Raw genomic sequence first — 26,437 nt, forward strand, 5'->3', positions numbered from 1 at the left:
TGGGGGTGCTGAATTTTTTTTTTTTTTTTTTACAGGTAATGCATTCCCCCCCTCCCCCTCCCAGGCCCCCCTCCCTCTGAGTTCCAGGGTCCCCCCTCCTTCCCAGTTCCAGGGTCCGTCGTCCCTCCCTTCGAGTTCCAGGCCACCTCCCTCCAAATTTTAAAAGTCATCTATTTTACCTCGTTGGGGTTAGGGCGGCGGCAGCGGTAAAAAGCATGCAGGCTCGGCTCGGTGCTTAGTTGTTTTCCCTTCTCTCTCTCTGTCAGCTCTGGTCCCGCCCTTGCGGAAACAAGAAATGAGGGCAGGACCAGAGCTGAGAGAGAGAGAAGGGAAAACGGAACTAAGCACCGAGCCGAGCCTGCATGCTTTTTACCACTGCTGCCACCCTAACCCCGACGAGGGTAAAATAGATGACTTTTAAAATTCGGAGGGAGGGGGCCTGGAACTTGAAGGGAGGAGGGAGGGAAGGAACGAACTTCCACCCACAGCACCCACGGAGTCGGCGCCTATGGCTACTAATACTGGTTTTGTTGGGAAAAGTGCTCACTGCTGATACAGAAATGTGTCTGTACTTTCATTAAAACTTTGAGAACATAACATTTTATAGCAGTTAAGGCAGTAGTTTTGTACTGTTTGACATTTCAGTTCTAATTTGTTTTGTATGTAACACAGAAAAAAGTGCAGCTGTTATATAAATGTACATATGTATATATATATATATATTCTATTTGTTTCAAGCATTCCAAAAGGATTTAAAGAGAACCTTGCTTCCAGTGGGAAGAATTCACCTCTAAAAGGTCAAGCACCCAAATACCAGGTAAGATAGATTTTATCCTACAACTGTGACACAATCAGGCCATTTGCAACACTTGGTCCTGGTATGAAACAGAAGCACTTCACACTTCTTTCCGTCAGTGCTCTCTCTCTCGACTGTCCTCCAGCTTAGCTCAGGAGTGGACGACATCCATATGAAGACCCCAACACAATGCCCTGCTTTGAGCACAAACTTGCTCCCCCACCATGCCTATGGTCAGCTGCATTTTTATTCGAGTTCTGTTTTGTTTTTCTTATTGCAAGGCATTCTGGGACTGTCCAGAGGTCCCGTATTCACTCGCAATGTGAGCGGGGCCTACCCCATTATTATAACTTCATGGGCCCCACACTCAGTACATAGCACCAGGAGGATCTGAGCTAAGCTAGAATCCTGTAGAGGGCGCTCTGCCAGGAATGACCTTTACAGAATACACCTAACTTTGGGCGTCAGCACTCAGGCCCGCTAAAGGCTGGTGTAAATGCTGGCACCTGACTCACGGCAGTTAGGCACAGAAATGTAGGTATTCTGTAAGATCACACCTAATTTCTAGCAACACCTCTGACTCACCCATGCCCCTCCCATGGCCACGCCCCCTTTGGAGTTGCACACTATGACATTTGGACGCACATGTTACAGAATAGGGCAAAGGGCAGATCCGTGCGTAACTCTTAATTACCACCAATTAAGTGCTTGTTATCTGTTATAATTGTTAGTTCCTAATTGACTAATTAGTTTATGTGCAGATCTGCGCCCAGGACAACCTACAGAAAGCGGAGTGTTCTGCAGCACTGCATTCTCATGAGCTCAGGACCAGTCTCATGTCCCACAATTACTGCCAACCAAGCACAACACTGCCTGGAGCGACGTCATCGGTTTACACTCACTGCCACCCTGCTCAGCGCTGCCCAGTATTATAGTCTTGGGGGTTTTACATTCGCCAACCATCCTCCGCCCAGAGCTGCAGTTTTAATGCTTCCAACTGAATGTTCTTAAAAAGTGAACTTGCGTTCGTCTGACTCCAAGGCGAGAATGTCGTCACTGAAATAAAGGACCAGCTTGCCGTTCTGAGCACGAAAGGGATTTTACTATGGTCCGGATGTACGATCCCTTCATTGTCTTGGCCTATCGCAGAAATGTAACAGGAAAACTTGGGCCAAAGTTCATGAAGAACCAGCAGGTTCAGCTCTCCTTGGACAGACAATTCTGTACCTGTCTGAGCAAGATCTTCAGAACCAAGGCCCACTGAGAAGAGACGGTGCCCACAGAACCCAGCAAAGCTATTCGGTTGTCTGAATATAAACGGGGACAGTTAGCATAGCACACTGCACTTCACTGCTGGTCTGTAGCTCTGCAAGGGCAATATTAGGTGAAATATGGTCCGGCTGATCTGGGACCACAAGATCTGAATCTGCAGTTCCTGCCCTGCCGATGACTATAGACAGGACAGCATCGGGTTCCTGGAACTGGTCGCTATGGGGCTCCTGGTCCATTTCTAGGGTGCTCATCTCTGTGCTGTTCTTAAATTCCACCAGCGCAGGCTCGGTGGGACTAGCAGAGGCAAAACTTCGGCCCCGGCTGGACCTCTTCTGTGGCTTCTTGTCTTTCTGCTGACTCAGCCTGCATTTGTGGTCCTTCAGACACTTCTGTCTGGTGAAGCCCTTGCCGCAGCCGGGGCAGCGGTATTTATAGTTACCCGTGTGAGAGTTCTGATGCTGCACAAGGTGCGCCCGACGGCTGAAGGACTTACTACAGTACTGGCACTTGTGGATCTTCATCCCTGAACATAAAAATGAAAAAAAAAACAAAAAACAACAATTTAACAAGCGCCTTGCCCGCAATCTTCAAACTGTTGCTCTTCACACTAGCAAATGCCAAATGTTCTTGTTTTGCTCTTGTTTCTTTCAAATAAATTCATATGAAGTTTGGTTACCCAGAAACATGAGAGTCAGGTCAGGACCCATAGTCACAGGGTAGATGAGAGCACATAAAGACGAACTAGTCCATCCAGTCTGCCCATTTGTACCTGCTACCCATCCTACCTTTCCCACTGTGACTATCCCACGCTTGAATTCTCTCTCTCTCTCTTTCGGCTCCTACATCTCTGCTGTAAGTCTGTCTCTTGGTGAAAATCTTTCCAAATTCCTTTTGAGCCCCCCCCCCCCCCCCCCCCCCACCTCTCCCAGTTCATAGCTCAGTCCCTTGCCCTGCTGGAGCAGCAGCCTAATGGTTAGTGCAGTGGGCCGAGAATCAGGGTTGAATTCCCACTGCAGCTCACTGTGACCCTGGGCAAGTCACTTAACCCTCCATTGCCCCAGGGTTAAAACTTAAAAGAGTTTCAGCCCTGCACCCTCTAACTGCTACTTTATTAAAGCCTGTTTGACATTGGACCGTTTTAGCCATATCCCCTCTTGAATTGGGACTGCGCAAATGCGAATTCGGAGGTGCAAGTGAAAAAGGAAGGTGACCTGCTTCAGTGCCACTCACCGGAATGTGACAGGATGTGGGCTTTCAGCTTGTCTGGCCTGTTGAACTCCTTGTTGCAGCCCATGTGTGACCTGCAAGTAAAGATACACACTGTGAACCAAAGAACCCCAGGCAAGCTAGCAGCACCAGAACATCAGCCACTCACTGCCCCCCCCCCCCCCCCCCCCCCCCCCCCCCAGCAGGAGGTGCTGTTTCCCTCATTAGAATTTGTCACTATTTCATCTAAAACTGCTGTTTGAGGAAAATGTGACAGTTCATTTCACAGTTGTGTGGACTGAAGTGATTCTCAGCTGCTAAAACACTGGGGCTCAAAACCCACTGTTGTATGTCACTGCCAAATATATAGGTACAATTACTACTATTTAGCATTTCTATAGCGCTGCCAGGGTTACGCAGCGCTGTACAAGTTTAAACATGGGGAAGGACGGTCCCTGCTCAAGAGAGCTTACAATCTAAAGGTAACAAACTATGTAGTCAGTGTAGGTATCATGAATGGGGAAGGTGGTTAGGCACCAAAAGCAAGGGAGAAGAGATGGGCGTTGAGTAAGGACTTGAAAATGGGCAGGGAGGGCGCATGGCGTATGGGCTCACGAAGTCTGTTCCAGGCATGAGGTGAGGCGAGGCAGAAGGGGCGGAGTCTGGAGTTAAATGGTACTACAAGGTGAATGCAATGGTTTACAACACAAAGAAGAGAGAATCCTCTCTGGAGGGAGCTTCCAGTCTAGAGGTGGACATCAAAGTGTCCGTCATTCTCATAAGTACATAAGTAATGCCACGCTGGGAAAAGACCAAGGGGTCCATCGAGCCCAGCATCTTGTCCACGACAGCGGCCAATCCAGGCTAAGGGCACCTGGCAAGCTTCCCAAACGTACAAACATTCTATACATGTTATTCCTGGAATTTTGGATTTTTCCAAGTCCGTTTAGTAGCGGTTTATGGACTTGTCCTTTAGGAAACCGTCCAACCCCTTTTTAAACTCTGCTAAGCTAACCACCTTCACCACATTTTCCGGCAATGAATTCCAGAGTTTAATTACACGTTGGGTGAAGAAACATTTTCTCCGATTTGTTTTAAATTTACTACACTGTAGTTTAATCGCATGCCCCCTAGTCCTAGTATTTTTGGAAAGCGTGAACAGACGCTTCACATCCACCTGTTCCACTCCACTCATTATTTTATATACCTCTATCATGTCTCCCCTCAGCCGTCTCTTCTCCAAGTTGAATAGCCCTAGCCTCCTTAATCTTTCCTCATAGGGAAGTCGTCCCATCCCCGCTATCATTTTAGTCGCCCTTCGCTGCACCTTTTCCAATTCTACTATATCTTTCTTGAGATGCGGCGACCAGAATTGAACACAATACTCAAGGTGCGGTCGCACCATGGAGCGATACAACGGCATTATAACATCATCACACCTGTTTTCCAGCAATAACACTTCCTACGGCTGCAATGAAGGTTACATGGCTCTGCTTGTAAATACATTTAACCTGTAGCAGTTCACAAGCCCTCTCCCGGCTGCTCAGGGCCCTGCTTTTCACAGCAGATTATAAGCTCTTAAATAAAAGGCCAAATGTAGACTATTCACGAGGTCGGGGATGAAAAAACACTGAAGAAAAAAGCATATTAGAAAAAAGAATTGTACTGTAAAACATTACTATAATTTCGCCTAACTGTAAATTGTAAACAACATTGAACCAAAAGTTGTTTTTGGATAATATAGTGGGATACAACAGTGTATAAATAAATAAATAAATTATTGGGTCGCCGAGCCTCTTCCAGCCATGGACTGACTAAACCCTGAACATTCAACGCCAGGGGCATGTGTGGCTCCTGGCACTGAGTATCCAGGTACGACTGTCGACCCAGAAGTCAACCAGCCAATACTCGGAGCAGTGCCCGGTTAACTCGCCACATAAAGGTAGGCCAGCCGACGTAACTTGATGTGGTTACTTAGCCGTTTAATGGACTGAAAATTGCCACTGGCTAACTTTCTGCTCTGTCCCCAGACCGCCCACCAACTAACCGGTTTCGGCACAGGCGGTTAGAAGGGAAATTCAGTGGCACTACCCGGTTAAGAGCTGCAGAATATCTCCAGACAGCCCGGCACAAGTCTCTCCTGGGTCGTTTAAAGCATTTTGAGTATCAACCCCTACATTGCGTAAACTTGAAAACTGCAACTTAAACAAAGCGAATAGAATGTTGGGTATTATTAGGAAAGGTATGGAAAACAGGTGTGAGGATGTTATAATGCCGTTGTATCGCTCCATGGTGCGACCGCACCTTGAGTATTGTGTTCAATTCTGGTCGCCGCATCTCAAGAAAGATATAGTGGAACTGGAAAAGGTGCAGCGAAGGGCGACTAAAATGATAGCGGCGATGGGACGACTTCCCTATGAAGAAAGACTAAGGAGGCTAGAGCTATTCAGCTTGGAGAAGAGACGGCTGAGGGGAGACATGATAGAGGTATATAAAATAATGAGTGGAGTGGAACAGGTGGATGTGAAGCGTCTGTTCACGCTTTCCAAAATACTAGGACTAGGGGGCATGCAATTAAACTACAGTGTAGTAAATTTAAAACAAATCGGAGAAAAAGTTTCTTCACCCAATGTGTAATTAAACTCTGGAATTCATTGCCGGAAAATGTGGTGAAGGTGGTTAGCTTAGCAGAGTTTAAAAAGGGGTTGGACGGTTTCCTAAAGGACAAGTCCATAAACCGCTACTAAACGGACTTGGAAAAATCCAAAAATTCCAGGAATAACATGTATAGAATGTTTGTACGTTTGGGAAGCTTGCCAGGTGCCCTTGGCCTGGATTGGTCGCTGTCGTGGACAGGATGCTGGGCTCGATGGACCCTTGGTTTCACTTGGAAGTAGGAAAAGGGAACGTGGGTCAAGCTCACAAGAGACACATGTGGAGATCACCCCTCGACTTCTCTAGAGTCGCCCCCAGCTATTCTAGGGCAAGATTCCCTCTGAATGCAGGAGGTGGAAATAAGATGATTTCCTTTGATTACTGACATTCTTCCCTAGACAGTAGCCTTCGATTCCCATTCCATGATACATCGAGGGGGCCTTTTACTAATGGTTAGCTCGAGTTATCTGCAGCAGGTCCCATTTTATTCCTATGGACCCTGCTGCAGATAAGTCGAGCTACTCTTTTTAGTAAAAGACCCCCTGAAACCCATAAGTGGAGGAGTGGCCTAGTGGTTAGGGTGGTGGACTTTGGTCCTGGGGAACTGAGTTCGATTCCCACCTCAGGCACAGGCAGCTCCTTGTGACTCTGGGCAAGTCACTTAACCCTCCATTGCCCCATGTAAGCCGCATTGAGCCTGCCATGAGTGGGAAAGCGCGGGGTACAAATGTAACAAAAATAAAATAGATACTATTGGAGATTCTACATGGAATGTTGCTATTCCACTAGCAACATTCCATGTAGAAGGCTGCGCAGGCTTCTGTTTCTGTGAGTCTGATGTACGTGCAGGACGTCAGACTCACAGAAGCAGAAGCCTGCGCGGCCACATTGGTGATCTGCAAGGGCCGACTTCTACATGGAATGTTGCTAGTGGAATAGCAACATTCCATGTAGAATCTCAAATAGTAGCAACAGTGGAGGAGTGGCCTAGTGGTTAGGGTGGTGGACTTTGGTCCTGCGTAACTGAGGAACTGAGTTGGATTCCCACTTCAGGCACAGGCAGCTCCTTGTGACTCTGGGCAAGTCACTTAACCCTCCATTGCCCCATGTAAGCCGCATTGAGCCTGCCATGAGTGGGAAAGCGCAGGGTACAAATGTAACAAAAATAAAATAGATACTATTGGAGATTCTACATGGAATGTTGCTACTATTGGAGATTCTACATTGAATGTTGCTATTATTTGAGAATCTGTTGCTACTATTTAAGATTCTGTTGCTACTATTGGAGATTCTACGTGGAATGTTGCTATTATTTGAGAATCTGTTGCTACTATTTAAGATTCTGTTGCTACTATTGGAGATTCTACATGGAATGTTGCTATTTCACTAGCAACATTCCATGTAGAAGGCTGAACAGGCTTCTGTTTCTGTGAGTCTGATGTCCTGCACGTACGTGCAGGACGTCAGACTCACAGAAGCAGAAGCCTGCGCGGCCATATTGGTGATCTGCAAGGGCCGACCTCTACATGGAATGTTGCTAGTGGAATAGCAACATTCCATGTAGAATCTCAAATAGTAGCAACAGTGGAGGAGTGGCCTTTGGTCCTGGAGAACTGAGGAACTGAGTTCGATTCCCACTTCAGGCACAGGCAGCTCCTTGTGACTCTGGGCAAGTCACTTAACCCTCCATTGCCCCATGTAAGCCGCATTGAGCCTGCCATGAGTGGGAAAGCGCAGGGTACAAATGTAACAAAAATAAAATAGATACTATTGGAGATTCTACATGGAATGTTGCTATTCCACAGGACGTCAGACTCACAGAAGCAGAAGCCTGCGCGGCCACATTGGTGATCTGCAAGGGCCAACTTCTACATGGAATGTTGCTAGTGGAATAGCAACATTCCATGTAGAATCTCAAATAGTAGCAACAGTGGAGGAGTGGCCTAGTGGTTAGGGTGGTGGACTTTGGTCTTGGGGAACTGAGTTCGATTCCCACTTCAGGCACAGGCAGCTCCTTGTGACTCTGGGCAAGTCACTTAACCCTCCATTGCCCCATGTAAGCCGCATTGAGCCTGCCGTGAGTGGGAAAGCGCGGGGTACAAATGTAACAAAAAATAAATAAATAAGCTGGTTTATTACATACGCAAAGGGACATTTGTACTTCTTGACAGGTTCGTGGATCAGCATGTGACGTTTCAGCTTATCCTTGCGATTGAAGGCAGCGTCACACACAGTACACTTAAACGGTTTCTCTCCTGCAGGGGGGAGAGAGAGAAGAATGCAAATTATTACTGTGAGATATCCCAGTGCTCCTGATACCTCTTCCCCTGCTCCCTTCTGATCTGATTTATTTTACCAGGATCTACTTTTTGCAGAAAGGTGTGACACGGCAGCATCAGAGTGGAAATTTACTCATCATCGTACTAAGCAGGCAGGTGACAGAGGAAGCGGCCTGTTATGAAGACTGTTTTGCTGAAGGTGAGAGGACTAAGGTCAGAAAACCACTGTGATAGAAAATCAGTCATAGAGTCCTTTGGAATATATTACACTTTCTTCTAAAAATAAACACTAAATGGGAAGGAAAAGCCTCAGACCTTAGTCCTGAACCAGCAAAGTTCTCAGACCATAGTTCTCCAAACTGCCCAGAATACGGCCGCCAGACTCATATTTGGAAAAACTAAATATGAAAGCGCAAAACCCCTAAGAAAGAAACTTCACTGGCTTCCACTTAAGGAACGCACTGCGTTCAAGATCTGCACGATTGTACACAAAATCATTCACGCAGACGCCCCAATCTACATGCTAAACCTAGTGGAACTACCGTCCACAAACGCCACAAGATCATCCCGCCAATTTCTCAACTTGCACTACCCCAGCTGCAAAGGACTTAAATACAAGCTGATGCATGCCTCTACCTTCTCTTACATGAGCACGCAGATATGGAATGCACTACCTACAGACCTGAAAACAATCAACGAAACAACTATCTTTCGAAAATCTCTGAAAACATTCTTCTTCAACAAGGCCTACAATGAGAACCGATAACTAATAACCTCACTAATTCAACTCAACAACCCACTCAGTTATGAAAATCCACCTCTATAACTACCCTAATCACTCCCTTCCTTCTTCTCTCTTCCCTACTTAATCTCTGAACAATTCTAACTTTATCTAATACCTTGGAATGACATTGTTAACAAAATTATGTAAGCCACATTGAGCCTGCAAACAGGTGGTAAAATGTGGGATACAAGTGCAATAAATATATAATATAATAGGCAGAAAAACCTCCCCAAACATTTAATTTACATCGAAAAGATCTTTTATACCTCAGTCATTTTTAATATACTATTTTGACATTTTTCCATAATCGTTAATAGCAAAAATTATTGACGAGAGTGTGTTTGCAAAACAGTAAGAAGAGGATCCCACCGACGGTAGCCAGCGTTTCCCTAAAAAAAAAAAAAAGCTGCTTCAAGGTTTGAGGGACCCAAATGCCTGCAAATAAATACGTAAACATTTGCTGAACCTCAAACAGTATTCCAGGAAACGTGATTGAAACTTCAGACAGTTACTCACTGTTAGATCCAGCATCACTGCTCACACTCTTCAGCTCCCGCAAACACGGCTGCCGACACGGATCTTCCGTTTATATATACTCGGCGGGTGGCGTCAGTCTAAAGGCGGGGGTCTATAGTAAAGGGGCAGTCTACTCAAAAAGAAACTTATAGTTTATACAGATGGTATATAACAAAGAAAACAAACAGAACTCGACGCACCTTCGGCCTTCCCTGTCTCTCAAGCTCTGGTCCCGCATGAGCTTGAGACACAGGGAAGGCCGAAGGTGCGTCGAGCGAAGCATACACGCTTCGCTGCCGCTACCGATGCATGCCGCCTTAACCCCGACTCAGAGGAGGTACGCTTTTTAAATTTCAGGAGGGGGTTCCTGGTGCTGGGTGGGAGGGAGGCCTGCCTGATGGTGGGTGCTTGGTGGGAGGCCTGCCTGATGGTGGGTGCTGGGTGGGAGGGAGGCCTGATGGTGGGTGCTGGGTGGGAGGGAGGCCTGATGGTGGGTGCTGGGTGGGAGGGAGGCCTGATGGTGGGTGCTGGGTGGGAGGGAGGCCTGATGGTGGGTGCTGGGTGGGAGGGAAGCCTGATAGTGGGGGGTGGGAGGGAAGCCTGATAGTGGGGGGTGGGAGGGAGGCCTGATGGTGGGTGCTGGGTGGGAGGGAGGCCTGATGGTGGGTGCTGGGTGGGAGGGAAGCCTGATAGTGGGGGGTGGGAGGGAGGCCTGATGGTGGGTGCTGGGTGGGAGGGAGGCCTGATGGTGGGTGGGGGGTGGGAGGGAAGCCTGATAGTGGGGGGTGGGAGGGAGGCCTGATGGTGGGTGCTGGGTGGGAGGGAGGCCTGATGGTGGGTGCTGGGTGGGAGGGAGGCCTGATGGTGGGTGCTGGGTGGGAGGGAAGCCTGATAGTGGGGGGTGGGAGGGAGGCCTGATGGTGGGTGCTGGGTGGGAGGGAGGCCTGATGGTGGGTGCTGGGTGGGAGGGAGGCCTGATGGTGGGTGCTGGGTGGGAGGCCTGCCTGATGGTGGGTGCTGGGTGGGAGGGAGGCCTGATGGTGGGTGGGGGGTGGGAGGGAAGCCTGATAGTGGGGGGTGGGAGGGAGGCCTGATGGTGGGTGCTGGGTGGGAGGGAGGCCTGATGGTGGGTGCTGGGTGGGAGGGAAGCCTGATAGTGGGGGGTGGGAGGGAGGCCTGATGGTGGGTGCTGGGTGGGAGGGAAGCCTGATAGTGGGGGGTGGGAGGGAGGCCTGATGGTGGGTGCTGGGTGGGAGGGAGGCCTGATGGTGGGTGCTGGGTGGGAGGGAAGCCTGATAGTGGGGGGTGGGAGGGAGGCCTGATGGTGGGTGCTGGGTGGGAGGGAGGCCTGATGGTGGGTGCTGGGTGGGAGGCCTGCCTGATGGTGGGTGCTGGGTGGGAGGGAGGCCTGATGGTGGGTGGGGGGTGGGAGGGAAGCCTGATAGTGGGGGGTGGGAGGGAGGCCTGATGGTGGGTGCTGGGTGGGAGGGAGGCCTGATGGTGGGTGCTGGGTGGGAGGGAAGCCTGATAGTGGGGGGTGGGAGGGAGGCCTGATGGTGGGTGCTGGGTGGGAGGGAAGCCTGATAGTGGGGGGTGGGAGGGAGGCCTGATGGTGGGTGCTGGGTGGGAGGGAAGCCTGATAGTGGGGGGTGGGAGGGAGGCCTGATGGTGGGTGGGGGGTGGGAGGGAAGCCTGATAGTGGGGGGTGGGAGGGAGGGAGGCCTGATGGTGGGTGCTGGGTGGGAGGGAGGCCTGATGGTGGGTGCTGGGTGGGAGGGAGGCCTGATGGTGGGTGGGGGGTGGGAGGGAAGCCTGATAGTGGGGGGTGGGAGGGAGGCCTGATGGTGGGTGCTGGGTGGGAGGGAGGCCTGATGGTGGGTGCTGGGTGGGAGGGAAGCCTGATAGTGGGGGGTGGGAGGGAGGCCTGATGGTGGGTGCTGGGTGGGAGGGAGGCCTGATGGTGGGTGCTGGGTGAGAGGCCTGCCTGATGGTGGGTGCTGGGTGGGAGGGAGGCCTGGTGCTGGGTGGGAGGGAGGCCTGGCGTTGGGTGCTGGGTGGGAGGGAGGCCTGGTGCTGGGTGCTGCTAGGTGCTGGGAGGGAGGGCAGGTGGGAGAGGAGGGTGGCTGGACATTTGTGGCTGGAGGGGAGAGGAGGGTTGCTGGACATGGATGGAGGGAAAGAAATGAAGAAGAAAGGAGAAAAGTAAAGAAATCAATGGAAAGGAAGCCCTGAAAACAGAGTTAAGAGAACAGATAGAGAGCAGCAGAATCAGCGACTAGAACCAATATGGATAGAAAAACAAAATCACCAGACAACAAAGGTAGGAAAAATCATTTTGTTTTCATTTTAGTGTTTGGAATATGTCGAATTGGAGAATTTACATCTGCTGTCTTATTTTGCACTGGGTATACTGGAGCTGTAACAGCTTACAGAAATGATTTATAATGGAAGAAAATCATGTTATTTTTTTCTCCTATACTAGTATAATATTTTCAATGATGTCTGTTTATATGCGCCATGGCTGGTGTAAGGGGTGTGGCTATCATAGGGGTGGAGTCATATGTGGTGACCCCGCCCATAATGAGTACCGGCACTTTGCGATAAATAATTCGATTTTGGGTTGCTGTTTGGGCACTCGGTCTCTAAAAGGTTCGCCATCACTGCCCTAGTGAAAAGACGTTGCTGCAGATTCTTCGATTGTTTCACAAAATCAGTTGCCTCTAAACCAATTCTCTGATACCAGAGAAATTGTGAGAAGGGAAGACTCTTCTTTAAGGCTGGCGGATGACAGCTTTTGAATTGCCTATAAGGAGCGCTATTCATGGTCTGAGAACACTGCTGGTTCTGGACTAGGGTCTGAGGCTTTTCCTTCCCATTTAATGTTTATTTTTAGAAGAAATTGCAATATATTCCAAAGGACTCTCTGAGTCATTTTCTCTCACAGTGGTTTTTTGATGTTTCTGTTTTTGATTTGAAGGTGAGAGGACTCACATTGCAACCACATGTTTGTACGTGGACATAATGGGGGCTGTTTCATTGGATCATGCTTTGACAGGCTAATCTTGGACCAAATTAGAGCTAACAATGATTTGACCACAAGGCATCAACAGACGGCCCAATGATCCTCACCCTTTAATGCTTTACAACATACAGGACAAAGAAATGAGAAAAATATTTGTAGGAAAAGGCCACAAGCCATACAATAAATCCAGAAGAACATAAGATTAGCCTTACTGGGTCAGACCATCAAGTCCAGTATCCCATTTCCAACATTGGCCAATTCAGGTCACAAGTACTTGGCAGAATCCCAGTAAACTATCAGGCTTATTTTCGAAAGAGAAGGGCGCCCATCTTTCGACACAAATCGCAAGATGAGCGTCCTTCTCACAGGGTCACCCAAATCGGCATAATCGAAAGCCAATTTTGGGCGTCCTCAACTGCTTTCCGTCGGGGGACGACCAAAGTTCACAGGGGCGTGTTGGAAGCATATCGAAGGTGGGACTGGGGCATGCCTAACACATGGGCATCCTTGACCGATAATGTAAAAAAGAAGGGCGTTCCTGACGAACACTTGGATGACTTTACCTGGTCCTTTTTTTCACGACCAAGCCACAAAAATGTGCCCTAAATGACAAGATGACCACTGGAGGGAATCAGGGATGACCTCCCCTTACTCCCCCAGTGGCCACTAACCCCCTTCCACCCTAAAAAAAAATAAAAATTTTCCAGCCTCTATGCCAGCCTCAAATGTCATACCCAGCTCCACGACAGCAGTATGCAGGTCCCTGGAGCAGTTTGTGGGTACTGCAGTGCACTTCAGGCAGGCGGACCAAGGCCCATCCCCCTCTACCTGTTACACTTGTGGTGGTAAATGTGAGCCCATCAAAACCCACCAGAAACCCACTGTACCCACATGCAGGTGCCCCCCTTCACCCCTTTGGGCAATGGTAGTGGTGTACAGTTATGGGGAGTGGGTTTTCTTTTTTTTTGGGGGGGGCTTGGGGGGCTGAGCACACAAGGTAAGGGAGCTATGCACCTGGGAGCAATTTCTGAAGTTCACTACAGTTCCCCCTAGGGTGCCCGGTTGGTGTTGTCAGGGGAACCAGTGCACTATGAATGCTGGCTCCTCCCAAGACCAAATGGCTTGGATTTGGTCGTTTCTGAGATGGGCGTCCTCGGTTTCCATTATGGCCGAAAATTGGGGACGACCATCTCTAAGGATGACCATCTCTAAGGTCGACCTAAATTTTGCGATTTGGGCGTCCCCGACCGTATTATCGAAACGAAAGATGGACGCCCATCTTGTTCCGATAATACGGGTTTCCCTGCCCCTTTGCCGGGACATCCTGCGAGGACGTCCTCAGGAAAACCTGGGCGCCCCTTTCGATTATGCCCCTCCACGCGCGTCAATTAGTTATCTTAATACTTCAGCAACTAAATTCTAGTAAATGTTGTTTGTGTTCTTACATATTAAGAGACTTAGTAGATCATTTGACACACTGTCAAATTAGTCTCATAGTAGTATAATCATCGTACTGATCATGTCTAGTACAACCCTTTAGTGAACACCGATGTATATCATAACTATAAGTCTGAAGTCTGAGCTGCTCAGTGTCTGAAGCCCTTTTACAGCTGGACTGGGGTCACAGAGGACATGAAGGACAATTCTCACAACAGTAGCACAGAGGGAAACAAGGCCGTAATGCAGTTGAATGGAGAGACAAGGCAAGTGGAAAGGCTTGCAGAACAGAGAGAGGAGGATAATGTAGCTCAAGTTCAATTTATTTGATATACTGCGAATTTTCAAAAACGAAATCTAAGCAGTTCACAACAAGCAAATAAAACGGGGAAAGGGAAAAAGAGAAACAACAATTTTATGCTAGTGTCCATGCCATATCACCAGTGTGTTTTTTCTAATGAAAAAGGTGTCAGTACTCAAATGCCAGGCCACCCTTCTGGGGTGGAGTGATCACTGAGGGACCCACTCCACAATAGCCAGGCCCTCTGCAATCAGTCACAGAATTTATGACAAGGCAGAATTGGTGTGTAGAGACTGACCTCTTTCATTAAAACTTGGGGTCCACAGGTCAATTTTAACAGACAATGGAAAAGGTGTTGGTACTCAGTACCCCCAAGTACCCCCTCAAAAAAAGCCCTGCATATCACACATGGCTGAACTCTGTGTTCTTCTTAATGCATGAGTGGGCAACCTCGATCCAGTCAAGTTTTTAAGATTTCCACAATGAGTCGGCATGAGATCTCTTTGCAAACCATGGAAGCAGTGCACGGAAATCAACCTCGTGCATATTCATTATGGAAACCTGACTGGGTTGGAGCTCCTGAGCAGCTGGCAAATTTCAGGGCTATATCCGTCATTTGACTATCAAAATAAGGTAGGAGGAGAGTCTGTCTTCATCAGACCTAGTGAGTCAGCAGGGAAAGGGAACGGACTATGAAAATGGTCAATTATTAATTGACTCATGTCTGCTAGAAGAAGAAAGAGCAACGAAAGAAAAACGAGCTAGCAACAACATCATCCGCAAAGACCTTCTCATCAACTGACTGTCTCGGCCATAACCATTGGCTTCTTTTCTGAGCTTTGCTTTATAGATCATTTACCTTCCATTAATATGGAGGATAATTCTGTGGCTTGAGCAGTAATGTGTGAACAAGGGCTGCTGCAAGTTACACAACCTGCCATATGCATGTTGCTTGATATGCAGATACAGAAAGATATGGGGTTCAAAGGGCATTTTTCTGGAAATAAACTTTCAGTGTGGGTCAAAGGGCAGTTTTATAAGGAGCAGAACTGTAGAGAAGGGCAAGAACCTTATAAACTATTGTGTTCCTTTGTTTTGATTATATGACAGGCCTTATAGACCTCCCACCCAGAAACACAACCACATCATCTCGAACATACCTAAACCTCCACTACCCAAACTGCAAAGGACTTAAATACTAAGCAACCTATGCATCCAGCCTCTCCTATATAAGCACACAACCATGGAACGCACTGCCAAAAGTTGTGAAAACAACCTATGACCATCTAAACTTCAGGAAATCACTAAAAACCTACCTGTTCAAAAAGGCACATGCCACCGACCCAACATAAATACCCACACTCTGCAACACAGCAAAATCAAAGTTCGTAATGGACACTATGGAGCTCATTGTCAAAGCACTTAGACTTACAAAGTTCCATAGATTACTACTGATGACTCCACTGGCAAAACTTCTATCAAATCATAACCTTAACCCTTACATATATGCCGATGATGTAACGATATATATTCCTTTTAAACAAGACATTAATGAAATCTCCAACGAAATCAACCAAAGTCTACACATCATGAATACCTGGGCAGATGCATTCCGACTGAAACTGAACGCAGAAAAAACTCAATGCCTCATACTAACCTCCCAATACAACACGACCAAATTTACCGCTATTAACACACCTAAACTAAACCTGCCAATATCAGAACATTTAAAAATCCTTGGAGTCACAATTGACCGCCACCTAACAACTTGAGACTCACGCGAACAACACAACAAAAAAGATGTTCTACTCCATGTGGAAACTGAAAAGAATAAAACCATTCTTTCCAAGATCTGTCTTCCGCAACCTAGTGCAATCACTTGTACTCAGTCATCTGGATTACTGCAACTCACTATACGCAGGCTGCAAAGAACAAATACTGAGAAAACTTCAAACAGCCCAGAATACAGCAGCCAGACTCATCTTCGGAAAACCAAAATACGAAAGTGCAACACCCCTACGTGAGAAACTACACTGGCTCCCACTCAAGGAACGTATCACCTTTAAAGTATGCACGCTAGTTCACAAAATCATTCACGGTGAAGCCCCTGCATACATGTCTGACTTAATAGACCTGCCACCCAGAAACACCAAAAGATCATCTCGAACTTTTCTCAACCTCCACTTCCCTAAGTGCAAAGGCATAAAGTACAAAGTACTACATGCATCTACCTTCTCCTACTTGAGTACGCAACTTTGGAATACACTACCACGCAACCTGAGAACGATTTACGAATTAACCGACTTCCGCAAACGATTGAAGACCTATCTCTTTGAAAAAACTTACTGCAAGGATCAAAACACATGAATTCCATGCACACTAATAGAAATGCATCAATACACTCTCTTCCGATTTCTCTTCCCCCGTATTCTCCCCACAATCACAATCTACCTACAGATAAATTGCTATACCCTTACGCTCTCTTGCTATTATATGTTCACCCTATCATTCCCCCAATGTCACATCCCATAGTTTCTATGCCCCAAAGATGAATTCACTGAATTTGTCTCCCATAACTCTTCATAATGTAACCCATAATCGCAATGTAACAAACTGTACTTCCATCATTCACAATGTATTGTAAGCCATACTGAGCCCGCAAATAGGTGGGAAAATGTGGGATACAAATGTAACAAATAAATTTAGAAATTAACATTTCTAAAGCGCTACTCTTTGTAAGTCTAAGTGCTTTGAAAATATGCCTCTATATAACCTTCCCTCTCCTCGACCCCCCTCTGTATCGGAAACACAGGTACCTTACTCAACCACAATACCACCTTGTATTTGTTTCTTTACCAGACTTGGCGCACGCCTTTACGGTACTATGTAAGCCACATTGAGCCTGCAAATAGGAGGGAAAATGTGGGATACAATAAATAATAATATTAATATGGCTTTAATCAGTGGCAGAGGACTGAAAAGGACCTGCTTTAAAAACAAGCCTAAAATTATAATGAAAGATTGTGAGCAACACCATTCCACACTGCCCATTAAAATTTTCAATTGAGAAAGTTCTCTGTGCTTTAGAAGGTTTTTGTCCTCAGAAATGGTTTGGCAATACAGGAAAGTGAAAAATTATAACACTCCAGACATTGAAATAAGCCCAAACCGCTCACATAACTCCTAACTTCTGCCTCACTGTGGCCCCAATGCTTAAAACCCCAGTGCTGTATTATCATGGTGTTCTATGATTATCAGCCGAGTATGAAATTATGGTAATGGAATATAATTATTATTTTGTTTTTACTTGTTTATATTTGTTCTAATTGTTATATTACTGTTTGTTTTGTAGCCCCTGATGCAGCCCAGTTGGGCGAAACACGGCCTGTGTCGGGCTTGCTAATTTTTTATTGATCTATATTTATTAAACATTGTTTTCCACATACGTATCTGCTTCGTTTGGTTTCCATCTTCCCTCCCTGTGTCCCACCCTCGTCTGATGTAACTTCCGGTTTCCGCGAGGACGGGGACACAGGGAGGGAAGGCCAGAAGAGACACGATCTGCGACTGACGTTTTGAATGAAGGGGGCCCGGAGCCGAGAAGGCAGGCAGGTGAGACCGGGGACTGCAGCGCCGGCTGCCTGACCCCGGCAATGGGCACCCCTTGGAGGCCCGGGCAATTTTGCCCACCCCACCCCCGCCTCCACCTCTCGGCGGCCCTGTTTAAAGGTAAGTTTCCTACACTGAAGCAGCGACCATGGCATTTGGGTAAGCAAGAAGTGGCCCAGATCCTGCTCTTGAGGACTGCAAAGAGGTCCGAGTTTCAGGGTGCGCAAAGTATGAACCAGATCAAATAAATATAAACATCTCTCATGATTTACTCCTTTTGGATATGCTGAAAACTCAACCTGGAGACCCTACCCCGACTTAGCACCGTTACCTGAGTGGATGTGGGCATGCAGCTTGAGGTAGTGCTCTCGGCGGAAGAACTTCTTACAGATCTGGCATTTAAACCTGCCCCCGGCCCCGTGCGTAGGGAGGTGTCTCCGCAGATACCTCTCACAAGGGAACACCTGAAGATGGGAAGCAAACATTAACAAAATTCACAGACAGGGACTTCAGAAGTTGCTGTTTGCAAAAGGCCTGTCATGTAGTAGCATTAATTCCTCTAAACAGCAAACGGATGCAAAACAGTCTAGCTAGGATTTAACCCCTCTTCTAAGGCTGGATGGCCAGAGTGCAAGGGAGTTGGATGTCACAAAACCAAAACTGCACACGGAGAATAAATTCGTGCTGGGGACACGTGGAGCCCATATTCTAGGACTGCCATTTATTTTGGAAGCCTTGTGTCAGGGGTGAGCAACCTCGGTCCGTGAGGGTCACAACCCTCAATGAATATGCATGAGATCGATTTGCATATAATATAAACAGTACATGCAAATTAATCTCATGTATATTCTTTGTAGAAATCTTGAAGGCCCTTGAGGACCGTGGTTGCCCACCCCCACCCTATGCGATAGGGAAATGGGGAAAGGGAATGGGACTTGATATATCACCTTTCCGTGGTTTTTGCAACTACATTCAAAGCAGTTTATATACTATATAGAGGTACTTATTTGTACCTGGGGCACTAACCACTAGGCTACGCCTCCACTCATTCCACCAATAAGAGCCAACCTCATCAGTGATGTCACAATGGCTTGATTGCCCAATACTTGGCTCACTTCTGATATTGTGATGTCATAAGGGAAAGGGGGAAAGGGAACTGGGACTTGATATACCGCCTTTCTGTGGTTTTTGCAACCACATTCAAAGCGGTTTACATATATTCAGGTACTTATTTTGTACCAGGGGCAATGGAGGGTTAAGCGACTTGCCCAGAGTCACAAGGAGCTGTAGTGGGAATCAAACTCAGTTCCCCAGGATCAAAGTCCACTGCACTAACCACTAGGCTACTCCTCCACTATGTCAAAAGTTACTCTAGGCCAGTGCTTCTCAACCCAGTCCTCAAGGCGCACCTAGTTCCATCAGGTTTTCCTCCTTGGTATGTAAATCTCTCTCATGCATATTCATTGTGGATATTCTGAAAACCCAACAGGACTAGATTGAGAAACAGTGCTTTAGACACTTCGTTCCTGTAGTGCATTGTCTTTGTACTGCTAGGTTAATGCTCTCCTTCCAAAATTCTGTTCTTTGGGAAAAAGGAATCTGGAACACCTTCCTCATATACAAGCAGGGGGTGTATATTAGTCATTGAAGTTGGGCGTGGACTGCAGAATCTACACATAAACTAATACAGCGCTAACAATTAATAACTAGTGTTAACAAACACTTAATTTGCCGTTATTAAGAGTTAGACGCAGATCTTCCCTACATCCTATCCTACAACATGCGTACCTAAATTTCACAGCCTGCAATTCCACCGGGGGGGGGGGGGGGGGGGGGGGTCATAGAAGGGGCTTGGGCGGGTCAGGAGCAAGTCGGGGCGATGTTCTAGAATACCTGCATTTGTGCTCCGACGTCAGTATTTATACCAGCCTATCACAGGCCTCAGTGCTGACACCCAAAGTTATGCATGAAATGTGTGCTAAGCCTAGTATTCTGTAAAGGTCATTCCACACAGAGCAATCTTTACCAAATACTGCCTTGACGCGCATCGTTTCAGCGCCTAATCGTTTGATCAGCTTAGCAGGGAAATGGAACAGTAAGACAGACAAAAAATATGGGTAAAACCAAAAGTGACACAACCACCCAACTGAACAGATATACGTAGCCACTTGAAGAGCAAGTCAACCGAAGCGCTGCATCTTCAGAAATAGAATGACCCTGCTATAAAAGCCATTGCATAGGTTTCTGGAGCCTCTATGTGATGACTGATCCCAGTGGCTGAAAGTCAACTTTGGGATTCAATCTTTATCAAATGCCAGAGCATCAGTTTGTGCATCTCTGTAAGAAAATAAAGGCCATCGTAAATTCTCCACAAAGATTCCTCCTGCTCCTTGAACCCAGGTGACTAGTTTTTGTTTCACTAGGCAGAAACAGGACCCGTCTAACAGAAGCAGTTAACACGCTCAATTTTTTTTTTCCCCAAGTGTTTCTTTGTTTCTGGTTTTCCATTTGCTCCTTTTTTCTCCAGTTTCGCATGGCTCTCGGTCGGGCCCAGGTTCTCCATGTCTCGTCTTCTACCTTTCCTTGTTCTGTTTGGGATTGAAAAGCCACCTTGCGAGTTGTCCGGCGCTGCAGGAGCAGATGCTTCCCGGGTCCCAAGGAACAAAACGGCAGGCTGTCACCAGACCACAACCAAAGGAGGAAAGAAAGAGACTCTGTGCTGGCGGGGAGCTCCCTCACCTTCTGACACTGGGGACAGGAGAAACTGTGGTTCACCGTCTGCAGATGGTGCTCCAAAGCCTCGGGGGTGGAGTACTTGTTAACACATTTAAGACACCTGAACAGAAAGAGAAACAATGTCAGATAGGTCGTCTGGTTCCCCCCCCCACTGGGGTTACCATATTTTGTCCCCCAAAAAGGACACATGCCCCGCCTAGCCCCACCACACCCCGCCCCCTTTCACCCCCCTCGCTCCGCCCCCTGTCACATTTTCCCCTCCCCCCTGTCACACACCCCATCACCCCCCTCCCCTTACCTTACTACTGCCCTGATGGTCTAGTGACCTCTTCGGGGCAGGAAAGAGCCCCCTCTTTCCTACCCGGAGCACTGCCCTGCATGCATACTTCCTGTTGTTGATCTCGACGCCGATTCAAAATGGCCGCCGAGAGTTGCAGTCTCGCGAGGTCAGCGCTGAGATCAGCAACAGGAAGGATGCATGCAAAACCCGCCCGGTTGCCCGGACATGTCCTCAAAAGGAGGACATGTCCGGGAAAGTCCGGACATATGGTAACCCTACCCTCCACACACACAAATTTCAATGCTGGTGGGAGGCAGAGCCAGATTATCAAAATTAGTGTTTATGTTCAATATTTTTTACATTCAGTATTTATTTTACTAAATGATTTGTAGTAGTAGTAGTAACATAGAATTGTTTATTTGCACGGTTTTGGGGCAAAACCTGGCTGTGTTACTAACTCGTGTTGTAGTACTTTCAATAAACGTCCGATTGCTTCTATTGGTCCGATATCCCTCGATAAATCTTTATGTACTACAAGACGTACACTGTGTATGTGTGTGTGGGGGGTGGGGGTTGGGTTACTGGTTATCTTAGTGTACATTATATTACTTATATACTGTGGTCTCTTTCTTGGGGCCATGATGCGGGAGCAGGTTGTGCGAATACTGGTGCATGCTCAGTTCGTAGAGTGAGGAAAAGTCTTTGCTACACAAATGGCAGCGGTAGGTCATCTCCTCTTGGTGACTCTTGATGTGTTCCAGGAAGGTCTCCAGCTTCTGAAAGGTGTGAGTGCAGCCTTTCACCACGCACTTGTAAACCTGAAGTCAGAACGAAAAGGGAAGGATGAAACCGAGCAACCAAATGTCAAGGCAAACTTGAAGGGGACAAGTTCCCAACTTCCTGAATTCAACAACTTCAAAAACCCTCACACGGACTAGTAAAAGAAAAGCTAACTTGAAACTGCAATGTACCGTATATACTCGAATAGAAACTGAGATAACATTTCCCCCCCTTTTTTAGGGGAAAAAATGCTAACTTGAATATAAACCAAGGGTTTATATTCAAGTGTTCTTCTTTCTCCCTCCCCCGAGGTGTCTGCCATTCCTCCCCTCCCCTCCTCTGCCCCCCAAACCAAAAAAGCTCCCACTTCCTCCCTCCCTCCCTCCTTCCCTCGAACAGAGGTTGCCCCCCCTCCAGAATACACTTGTACCCCACCCTCCGGGCCTACCATATAGTACATAAGTACATAAGTAATGCCACACTGGGAAAAGACCAAGGGTCCATCGAGCCCAGCATCCTGTCCACGACAGCGGCCAATCCAGGCCAAGGGCACCTGGCAAGCTTCCCAAACGTACAAACATTCTATACATGTTATTCCTGGAATTGTGGATTTTTCCCCAGTCCTGGTGATCTAGTAGAGAGTCAGGGCAAGAGTGATCCCCACTCGAAAACTGTATCTGAATTTTAAAAAACTTGGGACAAGTACACAGAATCTCTAAGGAAAATGAAATAGGCAGACCGGACAGGTCATATGGTCTTTTATCTGCCTTCATTTTTCTCTGTTTCTAAGCCTTCCTCATTCAAAATGGCTGTGAGATTGTCTGCCGCTTAAAGTCACAGCATTCTGAATGAGAAAAATAGATCCTCACTCGCTCCTGGGGGGACCTATGGGTGGGTCCAGAAGGGGGGCTTCCTCTGTTCAGGAGGAGTGGAAGAAGGATGGAGGAAGTGGAAGCTTTTTTGGTTCAGGGGGGAGCAGAGGAGGGACACCATGAGGGAGGAGGATGGGGAGGAATGATGGACACCATTAGAAAAGTTTAAATATAAACCAAGATTTAAATTTTGGTCCTTCTTTTGGTCATAAACTCTCGGGTCTATATTGGAGTATATGGAGAAATTTCTGATAATTTTCTTTCCGTTAGTCCTTCCTACTATTCCAGATCTTCTGGGATATTTGTGTCCATCAATCAAGTGGAGATAGAGAACTAAAAAATACACAAGTACAGTCCAACTTTACCCCAGGAATTGCCTACACACTCCATTCAGACTTATACATATGTAACCCGTGAGACAAGTTTATTAAAGGTCTTTCTGTGTGCGCAAAAAAGCCTTTCCATGCAGAAAAAAACCTTTAAAAAATTATCTCCCCTCCCCGCCCCCAATGAGAGGATCAAGCTCACATGGTAAAATTAAGAGCATGATATTCCTTCCCAAGGTCACTAATTGCGGTAAGAGGATCCAGGATGTTCCCTGAGCACCAACACTGTTCAGGACGTCATGGAAATTGAACAGGTCAAAGGTATTCTTGGTTACAGGTGAAACCAAATCTGTGCCTGAAATTTGCCACTAGGTTTCCATCAAAATTAAAGCCATAACTATCACCCCCACTTCCCCTCCAGCCATTCCCTCAGACGTCCACTCCCCCCCTCCAACCCCAAGCTCCATCCTCCCACCACCCATAGGCCCTCCACAGGTCTACCTTTCAAAGCACTGGTGGCCTCTTCAGAACAGAAGCAATCCCCATTCACTTCTGCCCATGCCAGTTCCAATCTTAAAATGGCTGCTGTGACCTGCTGCGGCATGAGGCTTTGGCAGGAAGTTGTGGCAGCTATTTTGACTGTAGAGCCAGGCGTGGCAGGGGCAACTGGGGATCGCTAGTAGGAGGGCACAGCTGGGGTGGGGGTGGGGGGCAGACAGAGAGTGGTCATGTTGTGGATGCGGGAGGGGGGGATGGAGTTTTTCAGCGGAAACCAAAGTATAGTTGAACCCAGATTTCAGGTCAGTCTTGGTGAGAAACCAAAACCAGAATTCAGTCGTCCTCTAGAGCAGGTGTCCCTTGCTCTGTTCACTACCTGCTCGTTCTTGTGCTGAATCATGTGGGATTTGAGCTGGAAGTACGAGCTGAATTTTTCGGCGCAGAACTGACACTGGTACGAGCTGTCAATCAGGACCACCTGCTTGGTGTCTACTTTATCACTGCTGCAGTTTTCATCTTGTTCTAGGTTCTGGGGCTGGGACCCCTCGCTGTGATTCTGGCGTAGTCCTGACGACAACACAGAGTGATACAGAAACAAGAAAAACAGACACACAGTGAGCGAGACAGTGTGAAAAAAAAAAAGTCATCCATGTAATACGTAGCCACAATTACCTCCAGCACTGACGTCAGAAGCTACCAATGGACTGGCCTGGCTATTACTTCAGTGGGAGACCCTGAAGGACGCTGGTTTCTAGAGACAGGATATTGATGGATCAGAAAGAGCAATTCATCTTTTAACCTAGTACTAATCTAATGCCTGTATCAGGGGTGGGCAGCCATGGTCCTTGAGGACCACAACACGGTCGGGTTTTCAAAATTTCCACAATGACTATGCATGAGATCTATTTTCATACAAATGAAAACAGCCCATACAAATCCATCTCTCATGCATATTCATTCTGCAAATCTTGAAAACCTAAATGGGTTGTGGCCCCTGAGGATCGTGGATGCCCACCCCTCTACTATACAGTATAGAAAATTCTTGTGGACTATCCTGTTAACAGGCAATTTAATCCTCCCAATTTGGTCAGGAACCAAACAAACAATTTTGTGTTCCTGTTGGCTGTTACCACACACCCCTCCCCCCCAAGCCCTGTATACACTTTCAGTCTCAGCCCCTAAAGCCAAGAAGGGGTCACCCTTTTCTCACAACCTAAAACAGAGGCCAAGAACTAGTGTGCCAGCTTAGAACATGTTAACATTTGAATTTAAGCCTCTGCACCCCAACTAAACAGTGGATTTCATTCACCCTGTTTTCCAGAGAGATCTTAATTCTTTTTTCCTTCAGCAAGAAATCTCCCTTTGCCACCATAGTAACATAGTAAATGATGACAGATAAAGACCTGTACGGTCCATCCAGTCTGCCCAACAAGATAAACTAATTTTACATGGTATGTGATACTTTATATGTATACCCGAGTTTGATTTGTCCTTGCCTTTCTCAGGGCACAGACCGTAGAAGTCTGCCCAGCTCCCCTTTTATTTCCCAATTATCGGCGTCGCCACCCAATCTTCGCTAAGATTCCATGGAACAATTCCTTCTAAACAGGATTCCTTTGTGTTTATCCCACGCATGTTTGAATTCCATTACTGTTTTCATCACCACCACCTCCCCGCGGTAGGGCATTCCACATATCCACCACCCCTCTCCGTGAAAAAAATACTTCCTGACATTAGTACCGAGTCTGCCGCCCCTTCAACCTCAATTCATGTCCTCTAGTTCTACCGCCTTCCCGTCTCCGGAAAAGGTTCATTTGCGGATTAATACCTTTCAAATATTTGAACGTCTGTATCGTGTCAACCCCTGTTTCTCCTTTCCTCCAAGGTATACATGTTCATGTCGTAAAAATAGCGATTTCTGATGCTATTCTACGATATACATGTCTTCCATCCACACTCAAATCATTGCAAACGAACCCAGACTCTATGCAACCATTAATGAATCTACCCCTACGTAACGCCAAATATGAAGTGAGAGACTACCCTAGACCTCGTCGCCCTAAATGTACAAAGGTGATCTACAAAACAGTTCACTCTGCAGACTTCTCATGCCTAGGGACCAAATGGTGGAACTCCTTACCGTCCAAAATAAGAAGCATACAGAGTACACCAGGTTCCGTAAAATCGTAAAACCTTTCCTCTTCAAGGAGTTCCTCACTAAGACCGATCCCTTTTCAAGCTATTAAATCGTATTACGCAATGGTTATATATCCTGATCCTCTCAGTGCTTTTCAAATTTTGAATCTCTAAATATTTCTTGTAGACCTATAATTATTGCATAATTAAGTTCTTCAACTAGACTACTAGTATATTATGCATTATTTCCTGAAATATAGCCTTTACTGTTTACTGTAAGCCACATTGACTCAAACATGGTTGGGATAATGTGACATATAAATGTCACAAATAAATAAAGTTGAAATTTTCTCATGTTACTGTACAAAAGAAGATCTGGTACCACATGATTGCAAATGGTTGGGGGATGCTATCAAATATATTGGAGTTTTATTTTATAAGGATTCAGATGCAAGCATTTCATTTAGCAGCTAATTAAAGTGGTCAACCCTATACCGTTCCTGGGGGAAGAGACGAACGGCATCAAGACACGGATTGCGCTAAAAATGAACTGTACGCCAATTATACTCCATGTCGTATTCCTGATGAAGTTCTAGAAGGCTACAGACTGGATTGGATATTATCCATGAATCTCGGCAGAGTTTAAAAAGGGGTTGGACGGTTTCCTAAAGGATAAGTCCATAGACCGCTACTACATGGACTTGGGAAAAATCCACAATTTCAGGAATAACTTGTATAAAATGCTGTACGTTTGGGTAGCTTGCCAGGTGCCCTTGACCTGGATTGGCCGCTCTTGGGGACAGGATGCTGGGCTCGATGGACCTTTGGTCTTTTCCCAGTATGGCATTACTTATGTACTTATGTAAAGGTACAACACCAAGCATTCCAAAGAATTATTGGATTTATGGCAAGAACTGCTGTGTTGGATGATT

The 26,437-nt window shown here is 46.9% G+C and overlaps 1 protein-coding gene across 1 annotated transcript in view; it reads right to left on the minus strand.

The window, feature by feature from the left end:
* Nucleotides 1-487: 487 nt before the first annotated feature.
* ZNF341 (zinc finger protein 341) overlaps nt 488-26,437 on the minus strand; it is a 54,943-nt gene continuing 28,993 nt past the window's right edge. The window contains exons 9-15 of the mRNA XM_030212678.1: nt 23,746-23,936; nt 21,503-21,711; nt 20,617-20,713; nt 18,209-18,341; nt 8,073-8,184; nt 3,299-3,369; nt 488-2,591 (exon numbers count right to left, since the gene is read on the minus strand). Of these exons, the coding sequence (XP_030068538.1) occupies nt 2,092-2,591; nt 3,299-3,369; nt 8,073-8,184; nt 18,209-18,341; nt 20,617-20,713; nt 21,503-21,711; nt 23,746-23,936 (1,313 nt within the window). The 3' untranslated portion in view covers nt 488-2,091. The remainder of the gene's footprint in view (nt 2,592-3,298; nt 3,370-8,072; nt 8,185-18,208; nt 18,342-20,616; nt 20,714-21,502; nt 21,712-23,745; nt 23,937-26,437) is intronic.

Source organism: Microcaecilia unicolor, chromosome 8 (genome assembly GCF_901765095.1).
Source record: "Microcaecilia unicolor chromosome 8, aMicUni1.1, whole genome shotgun sequence".
Classification (NCBI taxonomy): domain Eukaryota; kingdom Metazoa; phylum Chordata; class Amphibia; order Gymnophiona; family Siphonopidae; genus Microcaecilia; species Microcaecilia unicolor.